We start from the raw sequence: 14,453 nt of genomic DNA on the forward strand, positions 1-14,453 counted from the left end.
CTAAGCAACTAAATGGTCACGGTTTAGAGCATGAACTTCTGAATCCTTTTCCAAATTGCATTTAGCACCGTACTCGCTTTCAATATAGCTCAAACGTTCTTTCAGACCGTCCAAAATTTGGTCGCTATCAGGTAAGTCCACTGTAAAGCCCTTTATCAAGCTATATTCGTGTGTTATTTTACCCCCTATGTCCACCACATATTTTTTGACATCTTCAATAATGCTATTCTGGTCCGTAGCCATATTATCCGTCTTGGGGAAAGTTACGATGTATGATGATAAGGAAGATGCCTGTGCCATGGAGAATATGCTAATGAAAATCAAAACTAAGTAACTGGCCTTCATATATATGCTATAGTCTGTTACACAATAGATTTAAATGTTGTAATATAACGAGGAAACGCAACTTATCCATTTGTTCTCTCCATCGCATCGCTTTTTCTTAAATACTTTTGCCCCCCACCCCTTTATCCACTTGCGTTTTCCTCTTTTCTTCGCCTCTTTTTGGTAGCGCCGACCGATCTAATCGGAATAATCAAATTTAATAGGAACTGAATATTAGAAATTATTGAAGTCAATATACTGTAAAAACTATAAATCCTGTAACGAACATAAAAAAAGAAAACATAAAGGAAGCGCGTGATGTATCAGTAACATCACATAGTACAATAAAAAAGAAAGAGAACACTGATAATAACTGTACTGAAGACAAACAATTAGGAAAGTAACGACGATCTTTCTTTCGTCCAGTCATCATAACAATATGTGTTTTTGTTTTTGTTTTTGTTTTTGTTTTTGTTTTTGTTTTTGTTTTTATTTTATTTATTTTTTGCTTATTTTCGTAGTACACAACACATAATCATCTTATTGTTGACTAACAGGGAAGATTTGTTGTAACTCGCTACTACTTGTGACTTGATTATGGATAGCAATAGACAACAAAGTTTGCGCTTGGATTGGTGACAAGTACCCAGCAGAAATTGCACCTTGTGGAATACTTGTGTTACTTATGAACCCAATTCCTGAACCATCATGACCACTGGATCCATCACTTGCATAAACGACAGGGAAGTCGACCGATGTCCATGATGCCACGGTACTGTTGTGACTTGTACCAGAGCTGACAACAACCAAACCTTGGATACTAGAACTTAGTGATTGAATTAAGCTTTGAGAATATCCTTCTTCGTATATAATTGGAACCAATGGACTGGAGGATGATGAGGATGTATTGGTCCCGGAGGAGGCATTAGAAGATATTTGTGCGCTCGTAAAATTCGAGTATTGAGTTCTGATTGTGGAGTTGCTGGCAATCAGAGTTGGCTCACAGGCATCAAAGAACCATTGAACATTCTTCTGACCAGACAAAACGCCCACAGGAACAGTGTAAGGAGGGAAAACACCAGAATACACAACTTTATCTCTACCGGCAACCAAAGTGCCTCTACCTTCCGCGTCCGAACTACTCAATATTGGTACACCCCATAAGAAATTCTCAGTAATGACAATGGTCTTTGATGTATTAAAAACGATTGAGCAGAAGAAACTCAAAGTTTCAATGGAACGCCAGTTTGTGACGATTATAATGCCGGAAGACGATTCGCTTTGTAAAGTCTGATTAACTTGAGTAGCAATTTGGTAAAGTTGAGTGATGTTTAAGGTGGAAGTAGAGTTGAATAGCGTTGTGGTAGTAACGTTTGACTGGCTACCAGATACAGCAGGTCCACCCGTGATGATCACGGGGACCGTACCGCCGCCAGAAGTAACGTTCTGCCTCTTGTAAAGTGGTGTTGCAGAAGCTGTTAAAGTTGCAAGAAAAAATGCTAGCACTGATGTGAATTTCATAATAGCTGATTGGGTTCTTAGATGTGAAAACTGATCGAAATCAAATACTAGAGCATGATTGATAGGAACAAGAGAAACCAAAAGTGTTTTTAGCTTTCCTCCCAATTTTTATAGTATTCTAATGAGTAACGTCTTAGGGGAATTTTCAACAAGGCATTTCTAAAAGGGGATGCTAGTTGCACATTCTGAGAGAATCATTTGTACACGTTTTTCCCTATTTTCTGCTCATAAACCGAGGATCATCAGCGTTAAATGTAATTGCTAAGCCAAGAACTTTTGCTACTCTAACATTACATATTTGAAGGGTACAGTGAGATTCCCCAACAGGAATTCGCTTCTGTACATCAGCCGGTATTCGCTGAGAACTACTGTAGCCCTTAACTGTTGAATGATCTTTTTCTGGTAGATCATCGGCTTCTTTTGACGCAGGAAAAGGCCCGTGTCACTTCGGCTTAGCTTCTTTCGGCGATTTTCAAGGGAAGCGTCTGCACCTTAACGCAGACAAATGACGCATGATATGCACCCTTAAGGCGGACTTGATCTTCAGATCCCTCAAATGGTAAATGTGCCATAAGGTGGCCAAATTCCAACTAAAAATGATAAATAGGTAATGAATTGTTCACTATGCAGCGTTGCCACCGTTACGCCTCCCCCTTATTTTTCATTTCCGTTTCCATCCAGTTTTTCAGCCTCCTTGAACCCTACCATTAGTAATGGAAGCAATAATCTCATAGCAGCAATTGAAAAAAAAAAAGCATATTCGCTCACATTAAAATAATGAGATAACATGAGATGGCTTGGAATTATAAGCGTTCGCTGACCTGAAAAAGGCGCGGGGCTAATGGACCCATTCGTTAAAATGACCTTAAGCATCCACACATGCAGAATAAAAGAACTTAACCTATTCCTTAGGAAAGTTTATGTATTTGCTGGTACCCTCTTCCTTCTTTGGCCTCTTTTCTGACGTGAATGTCACATGTTAACATTTTTGTCAAATAGCGTCCATCTATTTGAACAAATGCTATCATTTTTGGGGATACAAATTCTATAAGAGGTTCCTGTTTGCAGCATCTAAAAACAGAGCGTGAAACGCATGCAGAAGTGACATATAATCCTTTGTTTAAGCGACAATTAAAAATAATGATCGCTCTCTTTTCCTTTTCAGACTTGCTCATTAAATTTGACAAGATCCGCGGATTAGAGAAGTCTGCGCTTCGCATTTAATGAAAAGATCTCCGATAAGTATATAAGTCCCTTTTTTCTCGAATTATATAAGTCACTTTCTATATGTCAGTGATTATCTCTACACTAGTCTTGCTGTATTCTTAGCAAATTTTTCTCGTATTTTAAAACCATAATACAAGGAGAATCCATGATGTCTTGTCTGGTACCAACACGTTTTACTTTGACCCTTAACACCGCGTGTCTTTTGACGAGCACCTGGGGGTTTGTTAGGGCCACATCTGTAGTCTTACCTCCAAGTTTAAGTAAAGCAGGCCATAAACAGTTTCTAACCATTATATCTATTATTGCAACAATCATTAATAACGCGGTTAACATTTCTAATTATTATATCCAAAGAAACAATAAGATGAATCTAGAAACCAAGAAAAAATCAGACTTTATTAGTAGACATGTCACTTTGCCAGTTTCTTTAGTATTAGAATCTATTGTTGCTACCGTTTATTGGCCGCTTAGATTGTTTTTTGTCAACTTAATAATGCATGGAGTTGAATCTACTGCAAAGACACCTTTTCCTATGACAGTGGATATGGCAATCCACTTATATCCTATTTTATATTTACTAGCCGATCACTACTTATCGGGATCTGGCACGAAATTCAAATTATCGAATAAGCATGCATGGCTCATTGTAACCAGTTTAGCATTTTCATATTTTCAATATTTAGCATTCCTGATAGATGCGGGGCAAGGCCAAGCCTATCCATACCCGTTTCTAGACGTGAACGAGCCGTACAAGTCGATTATATTTGTTGTTGTTGCTACTATTACGTGGGCTTATTATGTATTTTATCAAAAGTTTCCGCCAAAATACATCAAGAAGTCGGCAAAGAAAGGTGATAAGAATTAGCATTACTACTAGTATACTACTATTTAAGCTCTTTGTATGTAAAGTGAGCAAATCTCAAATTTTGCTACTTAATTCTTATTTTCGTGCTAGCCCTACAACGGAACCCAAAAAATCAATCACCAGGGTAAGCGGGAAAAAAAAAAAGTGTAGGAACCGCACTATAAAAAGTCGAAGGTTTGTATTAATTTTCCACACCTCTTTAGTTTTGTTATAATCAAATTCCTTTTGGTTTTTGTTTTAAAAAGGCCAACATCATAATTATATCGCGAATGTACTACTAGTATATGCAGTTTTCTTAAAATTGCAGGGAATGACTAAAAGCCCACGTTTTTCCCACTTTTAGTAGTACTGAAGCGTAGATAGATTGAACGTTGCTGGGCGCCTGGTGTTGATCATTTCTGAAATGAGATATTGGGAATCAGCTGTATCTACATTTTATTTATACATATTTATTTTTACTGGTTCTTAGTAACGTACTTTAGTAGCAATGCTGTGTTTTAGTGCGAACGCCTACGTGTCTTGTTAACTTATCATGGTTGCCAACGCGAACGTTTACAACAGGTTCAAAGGCAGGATGAAAAATTACGCCAAATAGGCAGGTTTTCAATATTAAAGAGTTAAGTATGCAAAATTTACAAAAAGTTAATGGTCAAAGTATAACTATAAAAATATAATAAAACAATAAACAATAACAACTCTCAGAATTGCAAAGCTTGACCCTTTTGCTTCTTTTCACCACCCAATTCGAAGTGCTTACATCTCTTCAAGGTTAATTGGGCTCTAGTCTTACATTTGACACATTCCAATCTCAAAACAACCTTCTTGGTAGTCTTAGCTTTCTTGTGGAAAACAGGCTTGGTTTGACCACCGAAACCAGATTGTTTACGGTCATAACGTCTCTTACCTTGAGCGAACAAGGAAGCCTTACCAGCTTTGTATTGAGTAACCTTGTGTTGAGTGTGCTTACGACAGGTCTTACCCTTACAGTAGGTCTTTCTGGTCTTTGGGACGTTAACTGGTTCAAAATGATATCACAGCAAATTTAGCATGATAGTTGATTGTTAGTAATTGATCTTAAAAAAAAAGTAATTTGACTGCACATGTAATTAGTTGTATCTTTTTTCTGTAATGGGGAAACGGCTAAATTCACAAATATCTAATGAGTATTACTAATGATATCCTCAATATATTTTCTAACCAGAGTTCTTATTAAAAGGGCCAATAAAAGTATCATTCAGGTGTTCAGTACTTTAGGAAATGATGAAAATATTTAACTAGCTCAAAAGTAAATGAAGTTTAATAACTATTAGTTTCTTGCTTGACATGGATTTGCCCTACGATTCAGGATATTTTAAAAAGTTCTTTAGCATTCTAGTAGTACCTGTGTACTAATTACACTCTCACGCCCTAATGGAGATAAATAACATGGTTTGTCTATTCCTAATCGTCCACATACCCATTATTACTGATTGTTTTTTTGCTTAATCTCCTTCAATTTACGTTAAAACAGTGAAAATACCACATCAATTAAGATATACATTGTCAACAATATGGATGTATCTCTGAGTTCATTTCGACGAATAATTTTACCTCTCTTGGTGGAAAGCCTTCCCTCCCCCTGGCGGAACCCATCATCCCGTCGAACAACTAAACCGTCAGCGTTGCCGCACCGACGGACGTCTCTCTAGAGGTCGTCTCTCCGTCTGAACATACGCACTGTTGGTACGATGCAGCGGCAGTCTGGCCGCATTTTTGACAGCGATCTTTTTTTGTATCAAGACTTCTTCCAATGTCAGGATTTATTTTCATGATGTATGGGTGTATCGGATGTTCGGATGTCACTGTCTTTTATTTTGAAGTTTGTGACAGAGAATGCTATGGAAAATAATATGTAGCAACATAGCCAACTAATTGCCATTGCATTAAATTTTGGCAGTACTATTTAAAATGCCATGTTTTATGTTGTTACAGTAAGTTATTGACATTCTTCTGGTGTTGCCCGCTTCGCTTTCTTAAAACGGTTAAATATTGAAAAAGTTTCACAAGACACGAAATCAAAAAGGATCCATTTTGGTATAAAAATAGCATATTGCATAACTTAACTAAAAAGATTAAAAAAAGTCAAAGCTACACTGGCATACTTTGAACTGTTTTTTCAAAGCTGTCTCCACGTGGAAAGTTTATTTCATCAAAACTATTATCAAAAATTGTGGTTTTGTTAATACAAAAGCTGATATATATATAATATGGCATTTAGTGATTTTGCTGCCATATGCTCAAAGACCCCGTTGCCATTATGTTCGGTAATAAAGTCTAAAACCCATCTAATACTTTCGAACTCAACAATTATACATGATTTTGATCCTTTAAATTTGAATGTCGGTGTACTGCCACGCTGTTATGCTCGGTCGATTGATCTTGCCAATACAGTCATCTTTGATGTCGGGAACGCATTCATAAATATTGGTGCTCTAGGTGTCATTTTAATCATACTTTATAACATAAGACAGAAGTATACTGCTATTGGCAGGTCTGAATATCTCTACTTTTTCCAACTAACATTGCTATTGATAATATTTACCTTGGTGGTAGACTGTGGTGTATCTCCCCCCGGCTCTGGGTCATATCCATACTTCGTGGCTATACAAATAGGACTGGCGGGTGCATGTTGCTGGGCCTTATTGATAATCGGGTTTTTAGGTTTCAATTTATGGGAAGATGGGACTACAAAGTCCATGCTGTTGGTCCGTGGAACGTCCATGCTAGGATTCATAGCCAATTTTTTAGCCTCTATTTTAACCTTCAAAGCATGGATCACCGACCATAAAGTAGCAACAATGAACGCTTCAGGGATGATTGTCGTCGTTTACATAATAAACGCCATTTTCTTATTCGTTTTCGTTATTTGTCAATTACTGGTATCCCTATTGGTAGTTCGAAACTTATGGGTCACAGGAGCTATCTTTTTGGGGCTATTTTTCTTTGTAGCAGGCCAGGTATTGGTTTATGCCTTCTCTACACAAATTTGTGAAGGGTTCAAGCACTACTTAGATGGCCTCTTTTTTGGAAGCATCTGTAATGTGTTCACATTAATGATGGTTTACAAGACTTGGGATATGACTACCGACGACGACTTGGAATTTGGTGTAAGTGTTAGCAAGGACGGTGACGTGGTGTATGATAATGGATTTATGTGAAATGCTTCTTTTTTCTATTACCATATATAGAAAATAGGTGTATACTATTAGTTTAATGTAATAAGCAGGACTATGACAAACCAAAGAGTGAAAGTAGCCGTTTCCACGTTTTAACGGCTTGTGTACACTTTGACAGTCAATCAGCGTAGTGACTTCTTTTATCAGCGGAAACAACCATATCCATAAAAGAAACGTGATGGTCGTTCCCGTAGTTTATTAAGTAAGATGACAAATTATCCTTCTTTAGTCAATTGAAAACAAAACTTCTTAATCTGTTTCCAATGTTTTAAAGTCGCTCATATGTTCATGACTACTTTTCCATGAGAGGGTTCTACGAAAAGCATCATCTTATTTTCGCAACGCTGCGGGTTTAGGCCTTTCCGCTGGTCTCTTTTCTGTTTACAGTTCTGCCCGAATGTAAACAAATACTTTGCGAAAAGTAAATAATGTATTCTGAAAAAAAAAAAGAGAACTGTGAACAATGCTTGATAGTTGTAGGAATATCTTAGAAGAAAGGGGATAGATTATCTGGAAAATCGTTTGAATAAAATAAGAACCAGTAATTCATTCGTTTAAATTGGAAAAACAAAACATAAAAGAACCAGCAATGTCTTGGTTGCCTGTTAATGTAAAAAGTTCTCCCAAAAGATGACAGGAAACTCGTTAACTCATACTCGGTATATAAGAGGAAACTTATCTAATGTTTCATTCATTCTTCCTCTTCTGCTTATTCGATGTCTATTGAAAAACTTCAAGTAAACCAGCAATATCGACTTCCATTAAGTAGACAGCGAGCCTGAAACAAAGAATATACTGTTTCAATTCCAACTAAAGCCACTCCCTCAAGCGTTATTATTTTTTGAATTATATTTTCGGGTTTTAAGCTAACTCTAGTCATTCCTTACTACATTTTATTGTAACTCTTCAGTAGAGCTAACCACAGTCATTCCTTAATATTTTTTAACACAGATCTCTTTCACAGAGTAGAAATAAAGCCACTCCTTTAACAAATTACAAAGAAATGAAATTTAATTTTTCTACAATTTTCAATATCTTATTCTTTTTATTCACCTTAATTGAAGCCAACAGCAATGGGGAAACAGTCAAACTTATTACTTCTGATGGTATTGTTTACAGTTATGCTGTCTACACAAAGACTCTTGCGCCGGCAAGGGTTGTGGTTAAAACGATTTCATATACTACTACAAGGGTATATCCGATTACTTTAGCTAATTCCGTCGTTTCTTCCACTACTGAAAAGATAACAGAGGTTTCAACGGTGTCAGCTTCAGAACAAGTTAGTGCTACTCAAACAAACTCATTGGTTTCTACTTCTACTGTTTCCACTATCAGTCCAACGATTTCATCTGGTTCTTCAACATCCTCTAGCTCTACATACGATATCGAATCATCTCAAAGTATCGAATCGTCAGGTACATCTTCCGCTACAGCCGAACCATCTGCGTCTTCAGGTTTTCGTTTGACTTCTAGTTCTGCTTTTGTTTCATCTACTGCACCTTTCTCTTCCCAACTTTCTTCATCTTCATCTTCTGAAACATCATCCTCATCATTTTCAACATCATCATCATCTGCCCCTCTTTCCTTAACTTCTTCTTCTTCTTCTTCTTCTTCTTTCGCCACTATTATTACCTTGGCACCATCGAGCTCAAAAAGCGGAAACTCTCAACTAACTTTGGCGTCATCGTCTTCCACTTCCGCAGTTGAGTCATCCCAAACAGGGTCCACTATAGCAAGAACTACCTCTACACTGGTACCCTCTTCTAGCGTAGATACAACGTCTAGAGCAACGACATCCATGCCATTAGAATCGTCTTCTACGCAATCGATATCCGTCTCCAGCTCGGATGGCACTTGTTACGTTTTTTATGATGATGATGACTACTATAGTACTGTCTACTTAACTAACCCGTCTCAATCCGTTGATGCCGCCACCACTATAACTAGTACAAACACAATTTATGCTACGGTTACCATTTAGCGCTTAGGCATAATGGTGGTGCATTCTTTTCTATTTGTTTTCTCAGGCGTATTTTTTCCATTATTTTTTGTTAAAAATAGTAAAAAGACAGTATTATTTATTCATTTTTCCTCGTGTTGTTATAACGACTAAGTTTCCTAATTTCTTTATTTTGTTTTTTTCTCATGATCTTTTCATTTTGTAGTTTCAACTATTATATACAATGTGTATACTATAACTTAATTTTATTAGTTACCTCTTACTAAGGATACTGATTCTTCCCCACTCATTTCATGAATTCATCACAAGTCTTTAGTATTTTTCATATGGAAATTACATCACCTATATATATCAAAATGTTCCGGCGAGTACATTGTCAGAATCTACAGTTTTTCCTGATATGAGCAGTGATATGGAGAAAGAGACACTAAATAAGAACAAAATATTGCCGTAGATTTAATGATTCAATCATGTGTGTCAAATTTGTTCTCCATTGCATCTTCCTATTTGACATTTGTCTCATGACCACGACATTGTACATTACCAGGTAAGGCTACAATTAGCCTCACCGATGTAACGTTATATAACGCTGCGGTCGTAGAATATGATTTTTCTGAATTTTAATTTTTTTTTTTTTTTTTTTCATTTCTTTAACATCTAAAATAGATTTTAGAATCAGAAAAGTGAAGAGTATTCCACATCATCGACTTATTCTACCAACATTTAATAAGAACGTACCCAAGAATAAAAGTCCACAAGTATAACAATGTCTCGCGAAGGGTTCCAGATTCCAACAAATTTAGACGCCGCAGCTGCAGGTACTTCTCAAGCTAGAACGGCAACTTTGAAGTATATTTGTGCTGAATGTTCTAGTAAATTATCTTTATCCAGAACTGATGCAGTCCGTTGTAAGGACTGTGGTCATAGAATCCTGTTGAAGGCTAGGACTAAGAGATTGGTTCAATTTGAAGCTAGATGAATGGAGAGACTGAAAACCATAATGGGTTACCGGGGCAGAATAATACGAAATAAAGAACCTAGGTTTTCCAAGGTTTTTGCAATATATAAACTTGTGCTTGATTTAAGTTTATGCAGCACTTTTCTTCCAGCAAATTCTTTATGTTTTTTTAAGGGAAAACGTATATCACTTAGAGATTATATTAATGAAAAAAGGTGTATACAAATGTATAATAATAATAGTATATAAGAAAAGTATTCGCTATTTATAGTGATTTTAGTTTGTACAATGTACTGTATTTTTTTTAAATGTAGTATTTTATATATATGTTACATTAGTTCGAACTGAAAAGGAACTTATGAATTAAATCATCACAATTCTTGGTTCTTCCGTAAAGCTGAATTGCCGGACGGTTATTCCCGCATTCTTCAAGACCTTGAAACTTTCCTCGTCCATTCTATAACTTTGGCTATAAACTACTTCACTGATGCCTGTTTGAACAATCTTTACAGAACATGTTAAGCAAGGGCAAGTATCACAGTATAAGGTCGCATTTTGACCTACACGATCCCTGCCAGCTTCCAGTAGTGCATTCTCTTCTGCATGTAAGCATAAGCAAGTGTGCAGATTTCTAGAATCACCGTCATTGCAACGTGGGCAACCGCCATTGAAACAATTTGTTAAATGTCGAGGAGTCCCATTATAGCCAGTAGCAATCACTCTGCATTCTCTCACAATCACGCAACCAACTCTACGTTTCATGCAATTGGAACGAGATGCTGCTAGTGTGGCTAACTTCATAAAATAGCTATCCCAACTAGGCCTCATTAATGGAGCCATTTGTTTCTCTTTGTCATCGAGAATCTTTAATTGTGTGGTAATGTTATTAATCAAGCTCTGTCTCCTTCCTCTGCGGTCCTCATTAACTATTTTAAATCTCAAATGGGATTTCTCCCTTAATTTGATGCCTTCAGGCTGAAAGTCATGTTGATCAATGGCTTGTATTATTTGTTCTAATGATAAGCTTTCTGCTTGAGTCGTTTTCCTGTATAATGCTACCCTTGTAGTGACAGGAGCGTCGATAGAAAGATGAACAAAAAATGGTCTCTTTTCCAGTTTCTCCAGTAATGATAATTTTTCTAGGAATATAACTGAATTTTTTGTGTAATTTTTCGTAGCATAATCTAATATCTCCTCTGGATTATCTAGGTGATTGAGTAATTCAAAATGAAAATGATCAACCAACATGTTAATAACATCTTCGCATCCGCAAAATTTCGTACCACTTACACCAATTAACATAATCGTGTTATATTGATTAGTGTAGCATTCACACCTTTAATGTGCCAAAAAAAGATGTTGAATTCTATGGTAATGCAGAAGTTTCAATTCTCGAGATTGCCTACATCATCTCATAACTGCGTACCGCGCGTTCTTGCAAAGAACAAAAAAGTGAAAAAATTATAATGGGGCGAGCTGGGAATTGAACCCAGGGCCTCTCGCATGCTTTGTCTTCCTGTTTAGGCAGGAAGTCGCCCAAAGCGAGAATCATACCACTAGACCACACGCCCATGTATCTGTTGGTGTTCTAAATAAAGAATTAAACTATGTAGGCATAAAAAGAGACGGGAGCATCTTAAAGATGCAACTGGATGGAGAATGGCAAAATATGAAGAAGAAGGAAGGAAAAGAAATATTATTATGCGTAACTGTTGATTCCTTTTTGTGGATTTCTTGAGGAGAATGTCTTTTTGAAGAGTGGGTGAATTTTGAGATAATTGTTGGGATTCCATTTTTAATAAGGCAATAATATTAGGTATGTAGAATGTACTAGAAGTTCTCCTCGAGGATTTAGGAATCCATAAAAGGGAATCTGCAATTCTACACAATTCTATAAATATTATTATCATCATTTTATATGTTAATATTCATTGATCCTATTACATTATCAATCCTTGCGTTTCAGCTTCCACTAATTTAGATGACTATTTCTCATCATTTGCGTCATCTTCTAACACCGTATATGATAATATACTAGTAACGTAAATACTAGTTAGTAGATGATAGTTGATTTTTATTCCAACACTTTTATATATTCTGTATTTGATGTTATAGCTTTATCAATTACAGAATGCCAAAAATTATCAAATTATTCACCAATATCCCAAATTTTAATGCAACCGTTATGATCCGACTATTGATAAAGGAAATTCCTATTCTACATAATGTTACTGGTATTTCTTCTTCCGTTTTTTATGTCGTCATTCGTCATCCTATTGCATTATCAATCTTTGCGTTTCAGCTTCCATTAAATTATGAAGATTATTTTTCAATCTTAAAGTCATCTTCTTACACTGGATATAATAATATACTAGCAGTATGAATATTAGTCGATAGACGATAGTTGGTTCTATTTCGACGGGTAATATTCTACTAATACCAATGACACTATTAATTTACCTAACAGAAATTCTTCTTCAATTGACCCTAGCGTTTGCCTTATTATCAAGACACTGAAGGTAAAGTTGCCGATAAACTTTTTGGGTTCCACTGTGCACCTATTTCTATGCTTCAATAAGCAGTTCCAGGTAAGGTTTCACCATTTCAACCCAAGTAAATGCTATGTAGTTATAATATTAATTAATGTGTTCTACTGGTTTTTCTGTGCATAAAAAAGACGCTCTGACGCCATTTATCTTGGTGTGTTACCCGTTAGGAAAAGTGGCGTTGCTAAAATTGTTGAAACCCGATCTCATCGCCTGGTAAACAATACAAACAAGGATTTGAACAAGGTTTTATCATTTTCTGATACGTTTTTTGTACTTACAAAATAAAAGATACAAAAATCACTAAGAAAACTAATCTATCAATAAAAATGAGTAGTGAACTCATGTTCAACTATACTTTTAGCTGGCCTGCTGGTCCAAAAGATGTTATTTTAACAGGAACGTTTGATGACTGGAGGGGCACTTTACCCCTCGTGAAGACCGCCAAGGGAAATTTCGAAATTACTATGCCCGTGAAGCTAGCCAACAAGGATGATACGTTTCAGTTTAAGTTTATTGTGGATGGCGTTTGGTGCGTTAGTGATTCGTATAAAAAGGAGCATGTTAGTGAAGGAATCGAAAACAATTTCTTACAAATTACCGATTTAGTTGAAACGCAGGAAGTTGCCGGTGCCAGTAGAATCCCGGAGGCAGGTGGCCTATTATGTGGTAAACCGCCTCGTTCAGCAGGTCCTCCTTCTACAAGTAATAGAAAGAAAAACAAGCGTAACAATAAGAAAAGAAGATCTAAATTGAAGAAAAAGAGTACTAAGAACAACAAGAAGTCAAATGAAAGTTTAGACGATAATGAAGAAGAAGACGGGGTGACTGGAACTACTACTGAAGATGTTACTGGAACCTCTAGGGAAGAAACTCCATTGGCGGAGCCTACTAATGTTTCCAAAGAAGCTCCGGGCAATTTCCATATTCTGCCAATCGATCAAAGTGCAGACACAACTCAATCAAATGGTATAATTGGTGGACCAGGTCCTGTTCTTGTCCCAAACCCTGGTGAAATCAAGGAATTTACCGAAATTAGAGACGTTGATGCTAGGGAATTGAATGAAAGACTTAACAAAAAAGAAGAGGTTCCAGAACCCGTTGCTGGCCCTATTGTTGAATCATCAGTTACGGAAAAGAGTCCTGCTCTTCCACAAGCTGACGACCCGATTGTTGAGACCAAGGAAGTGGCTCATAATGTGCAGGAACTTACTCCTCAAGTGGAAGCGGTTACTCCGTTAATAAATGAGCCCGAACCATTACCAACTCCGGAAGCACAAATATCTATACCTGAGTCATCGAAAGTTGAACCAGTGGAGGGGTCTCTTCAATCTAAGTTGGTGGAGAAACGTGAGTCCACTGAAGGTGTATTAGACGGTTCCAAAAAAGTAGAAAATAAGGCAAAAAAAGATGAAGAGGTCTTTACATTAGACCCCATCGTTAACAAAGCTCCCAAGCTACCCTTGACTGACGAGCAAACAGCTGAAGGTAGAAAATCACCAGCAGTGTCAGAAGAAAAAGAAAAGAAAAAGAAGCAAGAAAAAGGCTCTAAAGAGGTCAAGAGGTCAGAAACCAGTAAAGAAAAAAAGCCTTCTGCCAAAGAGGTTAAGAAACAAACTGTAAAAGCCCCAAAGAAACAGACAGCTTCTCCTTTGTCTTCTTCGACAGAAGAGCCCAAGAAGAAGAAAACTGGTTTCTTCGGCAAATTGAAGAAGCTATTTAAGTGAATTATCTAAGGATTGGTCTCATGTTGCCGAATCATAGAAATATAAGAAAAAAATTAAAAAAAAAAAGAAAGAAAGTATAATACTAATATTGGCAATAATGCTAACACATT

The 14,453-nt window shown here is 36.6% G+C and overlaps 10 protein-coding genes and 3 non-coding genes across 13 annotated transcripts, besides 2 other annotated features; 7 read left to right on the plus strand and 6 right to left on the minus strand.

The window, feature by feature from the left end:
* On the minus strand, positions 1 to 345 carry YHR138C (uncharacterized protein; the record flags this gene model as incomplete). Its single annotated transcript, NM_001179268.1, has 1 exon — positions 1 to 345. The coding sequence occupies one exon, from the start codon at positions 343 to 345 to the stop codon at positions 1 to 3; it is 345 nt and encodes a 114-aa protein (NP_012006.1).
* A 519-nt stretch (positions 346 to 864) lies between these two features.
* SPS100 (Sps100p) lies at positions 865 to 1,845 on the minus strand (the record flags this gene model as incomplete). The annotated part of the gene is made up of 1 exon (NM_001179269.1): positions 865 to 1,845. The coding sequence occupies one exon, from the start codon at positions 1,843 to 1,845 to the stop codon at positions 865 to 867; it is 981 nt and encodes a 326-aa protein (NP_012007.1).
* Positions 900 to 1,883, plus strand: SUT169. Its single transcript, NR_172476.1, has one exon.
* An 870-nt stretch (positions 1,884 to 2,753) lies between these two features.
* Positions 2,754 to 3,065, minus strand: YHR139C-A (uncharacterized protein; the record flags this gene model as incomplete). The annotated part of the gene is made up of 1 exon (NM_001348830.1): positions 2,754 to 3,065. One exon carries the CDS (start codon positions 3,063 to 3,065, stop codon positions 2,754 to 2,756), a length of 312 nt encoding a protein of 103 aa, NP_001335742.1.
* A 152-nt stretch (positions 3,066 to 3,217) lies between these two features.
* YHR140W (uncharacterized protein) lies at positions 3,218 to 3,937 on the plus strand (the record flags this gene model as incomplete). Its single annotated transcript, NM_001179270.1, has 1 exon — positions 3,218 to 3,937. One exon carries the CDS (start codon positions 3,218 to 3,220, stop codon positions 3,935 to 3,937), a length of 720 nt encoding a protein of 239 aa, NP_012009.1.
* A 248-nt stretch (positions 3,938 to 4,185) lies between these two features.
* Positions 4,186 to 4,373, plus strand: SNR32. Its single transcript, NR_132188.1, has one exon. It is a non-coding gene; the product is annotated as an SNR32 (small nucleolar RNA).
* A 262-nt stretch (positions 4,374 to 4,635) lies between these two features.
* On the minus strand, positions 4,636 to 5,397 carry RPL42B (60S ribosomal protein eL42 RPL42B; the record flags this gene model as incomplete). Its single annotated transcript, NM_001179271.1, has 2 exons — positions 4,636 to 4,952; positions 5,394 to 5,397. 2 exons carry the CDS (start codon positions 5,395 to 5,397, stop codon positions 4,636 to 4,638), a joined length of 321 nt encoding a protein of 106 aa, NP_012010.1.
* A 786-nt stretch (positions 5,398 to 6,183) lies between these two features.
* Positions 6,184 to 7,134, plus strand: CHS7 (Chs7p; the record flags this gene model as incomplete). Its single annotated transcript, NM_001179272.1, has 1 exon — positions 6,184 to 7,134. The coding sequence occupies one exon, from the start codon at positions 6,184 to 6,186 to the stop codon at positions 7,132 to 7,134; it is 951 nt and encodes a 316-aa protein (NP_012011.1).
* A 1,021-nt stretch (positions 7,135 to 8,155) lies between these two features.
* DSE2 (Dse2p) lies at positions 8,156 to 9,133 on the plus strand (the record flags this gene model as incomplete). The annotated part of the gene is made up of 1 exon (NM_001179274.1): positions 8,156 to 9,133. The coding sequence occupies one exon, from the start codon at positions 8,156 to 8,158 to the stop codon at positions 9,131 to 9,133; it is 978 nt and encodes a 325-aa protein (NP_012012.1).
* A 745-nt stretch (positions 9,134 to 9,878) lies between these two features.
* Positions 9,879 to 10,091, plus strand: RPC10 (DNA-directed RNA polymerase core subunit RPC10; the record flags this gene model as incomplete). The annotated part of the gene is made up of 1 exon (NM_001179273.1): positions 9,879 to 10,091. The coding sequence occupies one exon, from the start codon at positions 9,879 to 9,881 to the stop codon at positions 10,089 to 10,091; it is 213 nt and encodes a 70-aa protein (NP_012013.1).
* A 342-nt stretch (positions 10,092 to 10,433) lies between these two features.
* DCD1 (deoxycytidine monophosphate deaminase) lies at positions 10,434 to 11,372 on the minus strand (the record flags this gene model as incomplete). The annotated part of the gene is made up of 1 exon (NM_001179275.1): positions 10,434 to 11,372. One exon carries the CDS (start codon positions 11,370 to 11,372, stop codon positions 10,434 to 10,436), a length of 939 nt encoding a protein of 312 aa, NP_012014.1.
* Positions 11,373 to 11,538: 166 nt separating this feature from the next.
* Positions 11,539 to 11,641, minus strand: SUF8. The gene is made up of 2 exons: positions 11,606 to 11,641; positions 11,539 to 11,574 (listed from the first exon to the last, which is right to left on the minus strand). It is a non-coding gene; the product is annotated as a tRNA-Pro (tRNA).
* Positions 11,642 to 11,822: 181 nt separating this feature from the next.
* Positions 11,823 to 12,155: a long terminal repeat (Ty2 LTR).
* Positions 12,156 to 12,258: 103 nt separating this feature from the next.
* Positions 12,259 to 12,491: a long terminal repeat (Ty1 LTR).
* Positions 12,492 to 12,945: 454 nt separating this feature from the next.
* Positions 12,946 to 14,343, plus strand: CRP1 (Crp1p; the record flags this gene model as incomplete). Its single annotated transcript, NM_001179277.1, has 1 exon — positions 12,946 to 14,343. The coding sequence occupies one exon, from the start codon at positions 12,946 to 12,948 to the stop codon at positions 14,341 to 14,343; it is 1,398 nt and encodes a 465-aa protein (NP_012016.1).
* Positions 14,344 to 14,453: the final 110 nt, after the last annotated feature.

This window comes from Saccharomyces cerevisiae, chromosome VIII (genome assembly GCF_000146045.2).
Source record: "Saccharomyces cerevisiae S288C chromosome VIII, complete sequence".
NCBI lineage: Eukaryota > Fungi > Ascomycota > Saccharomycetes > Saccharomycetales > Saccharomycetaceae > Saccharomyces > Saccharomyces cerevisiae.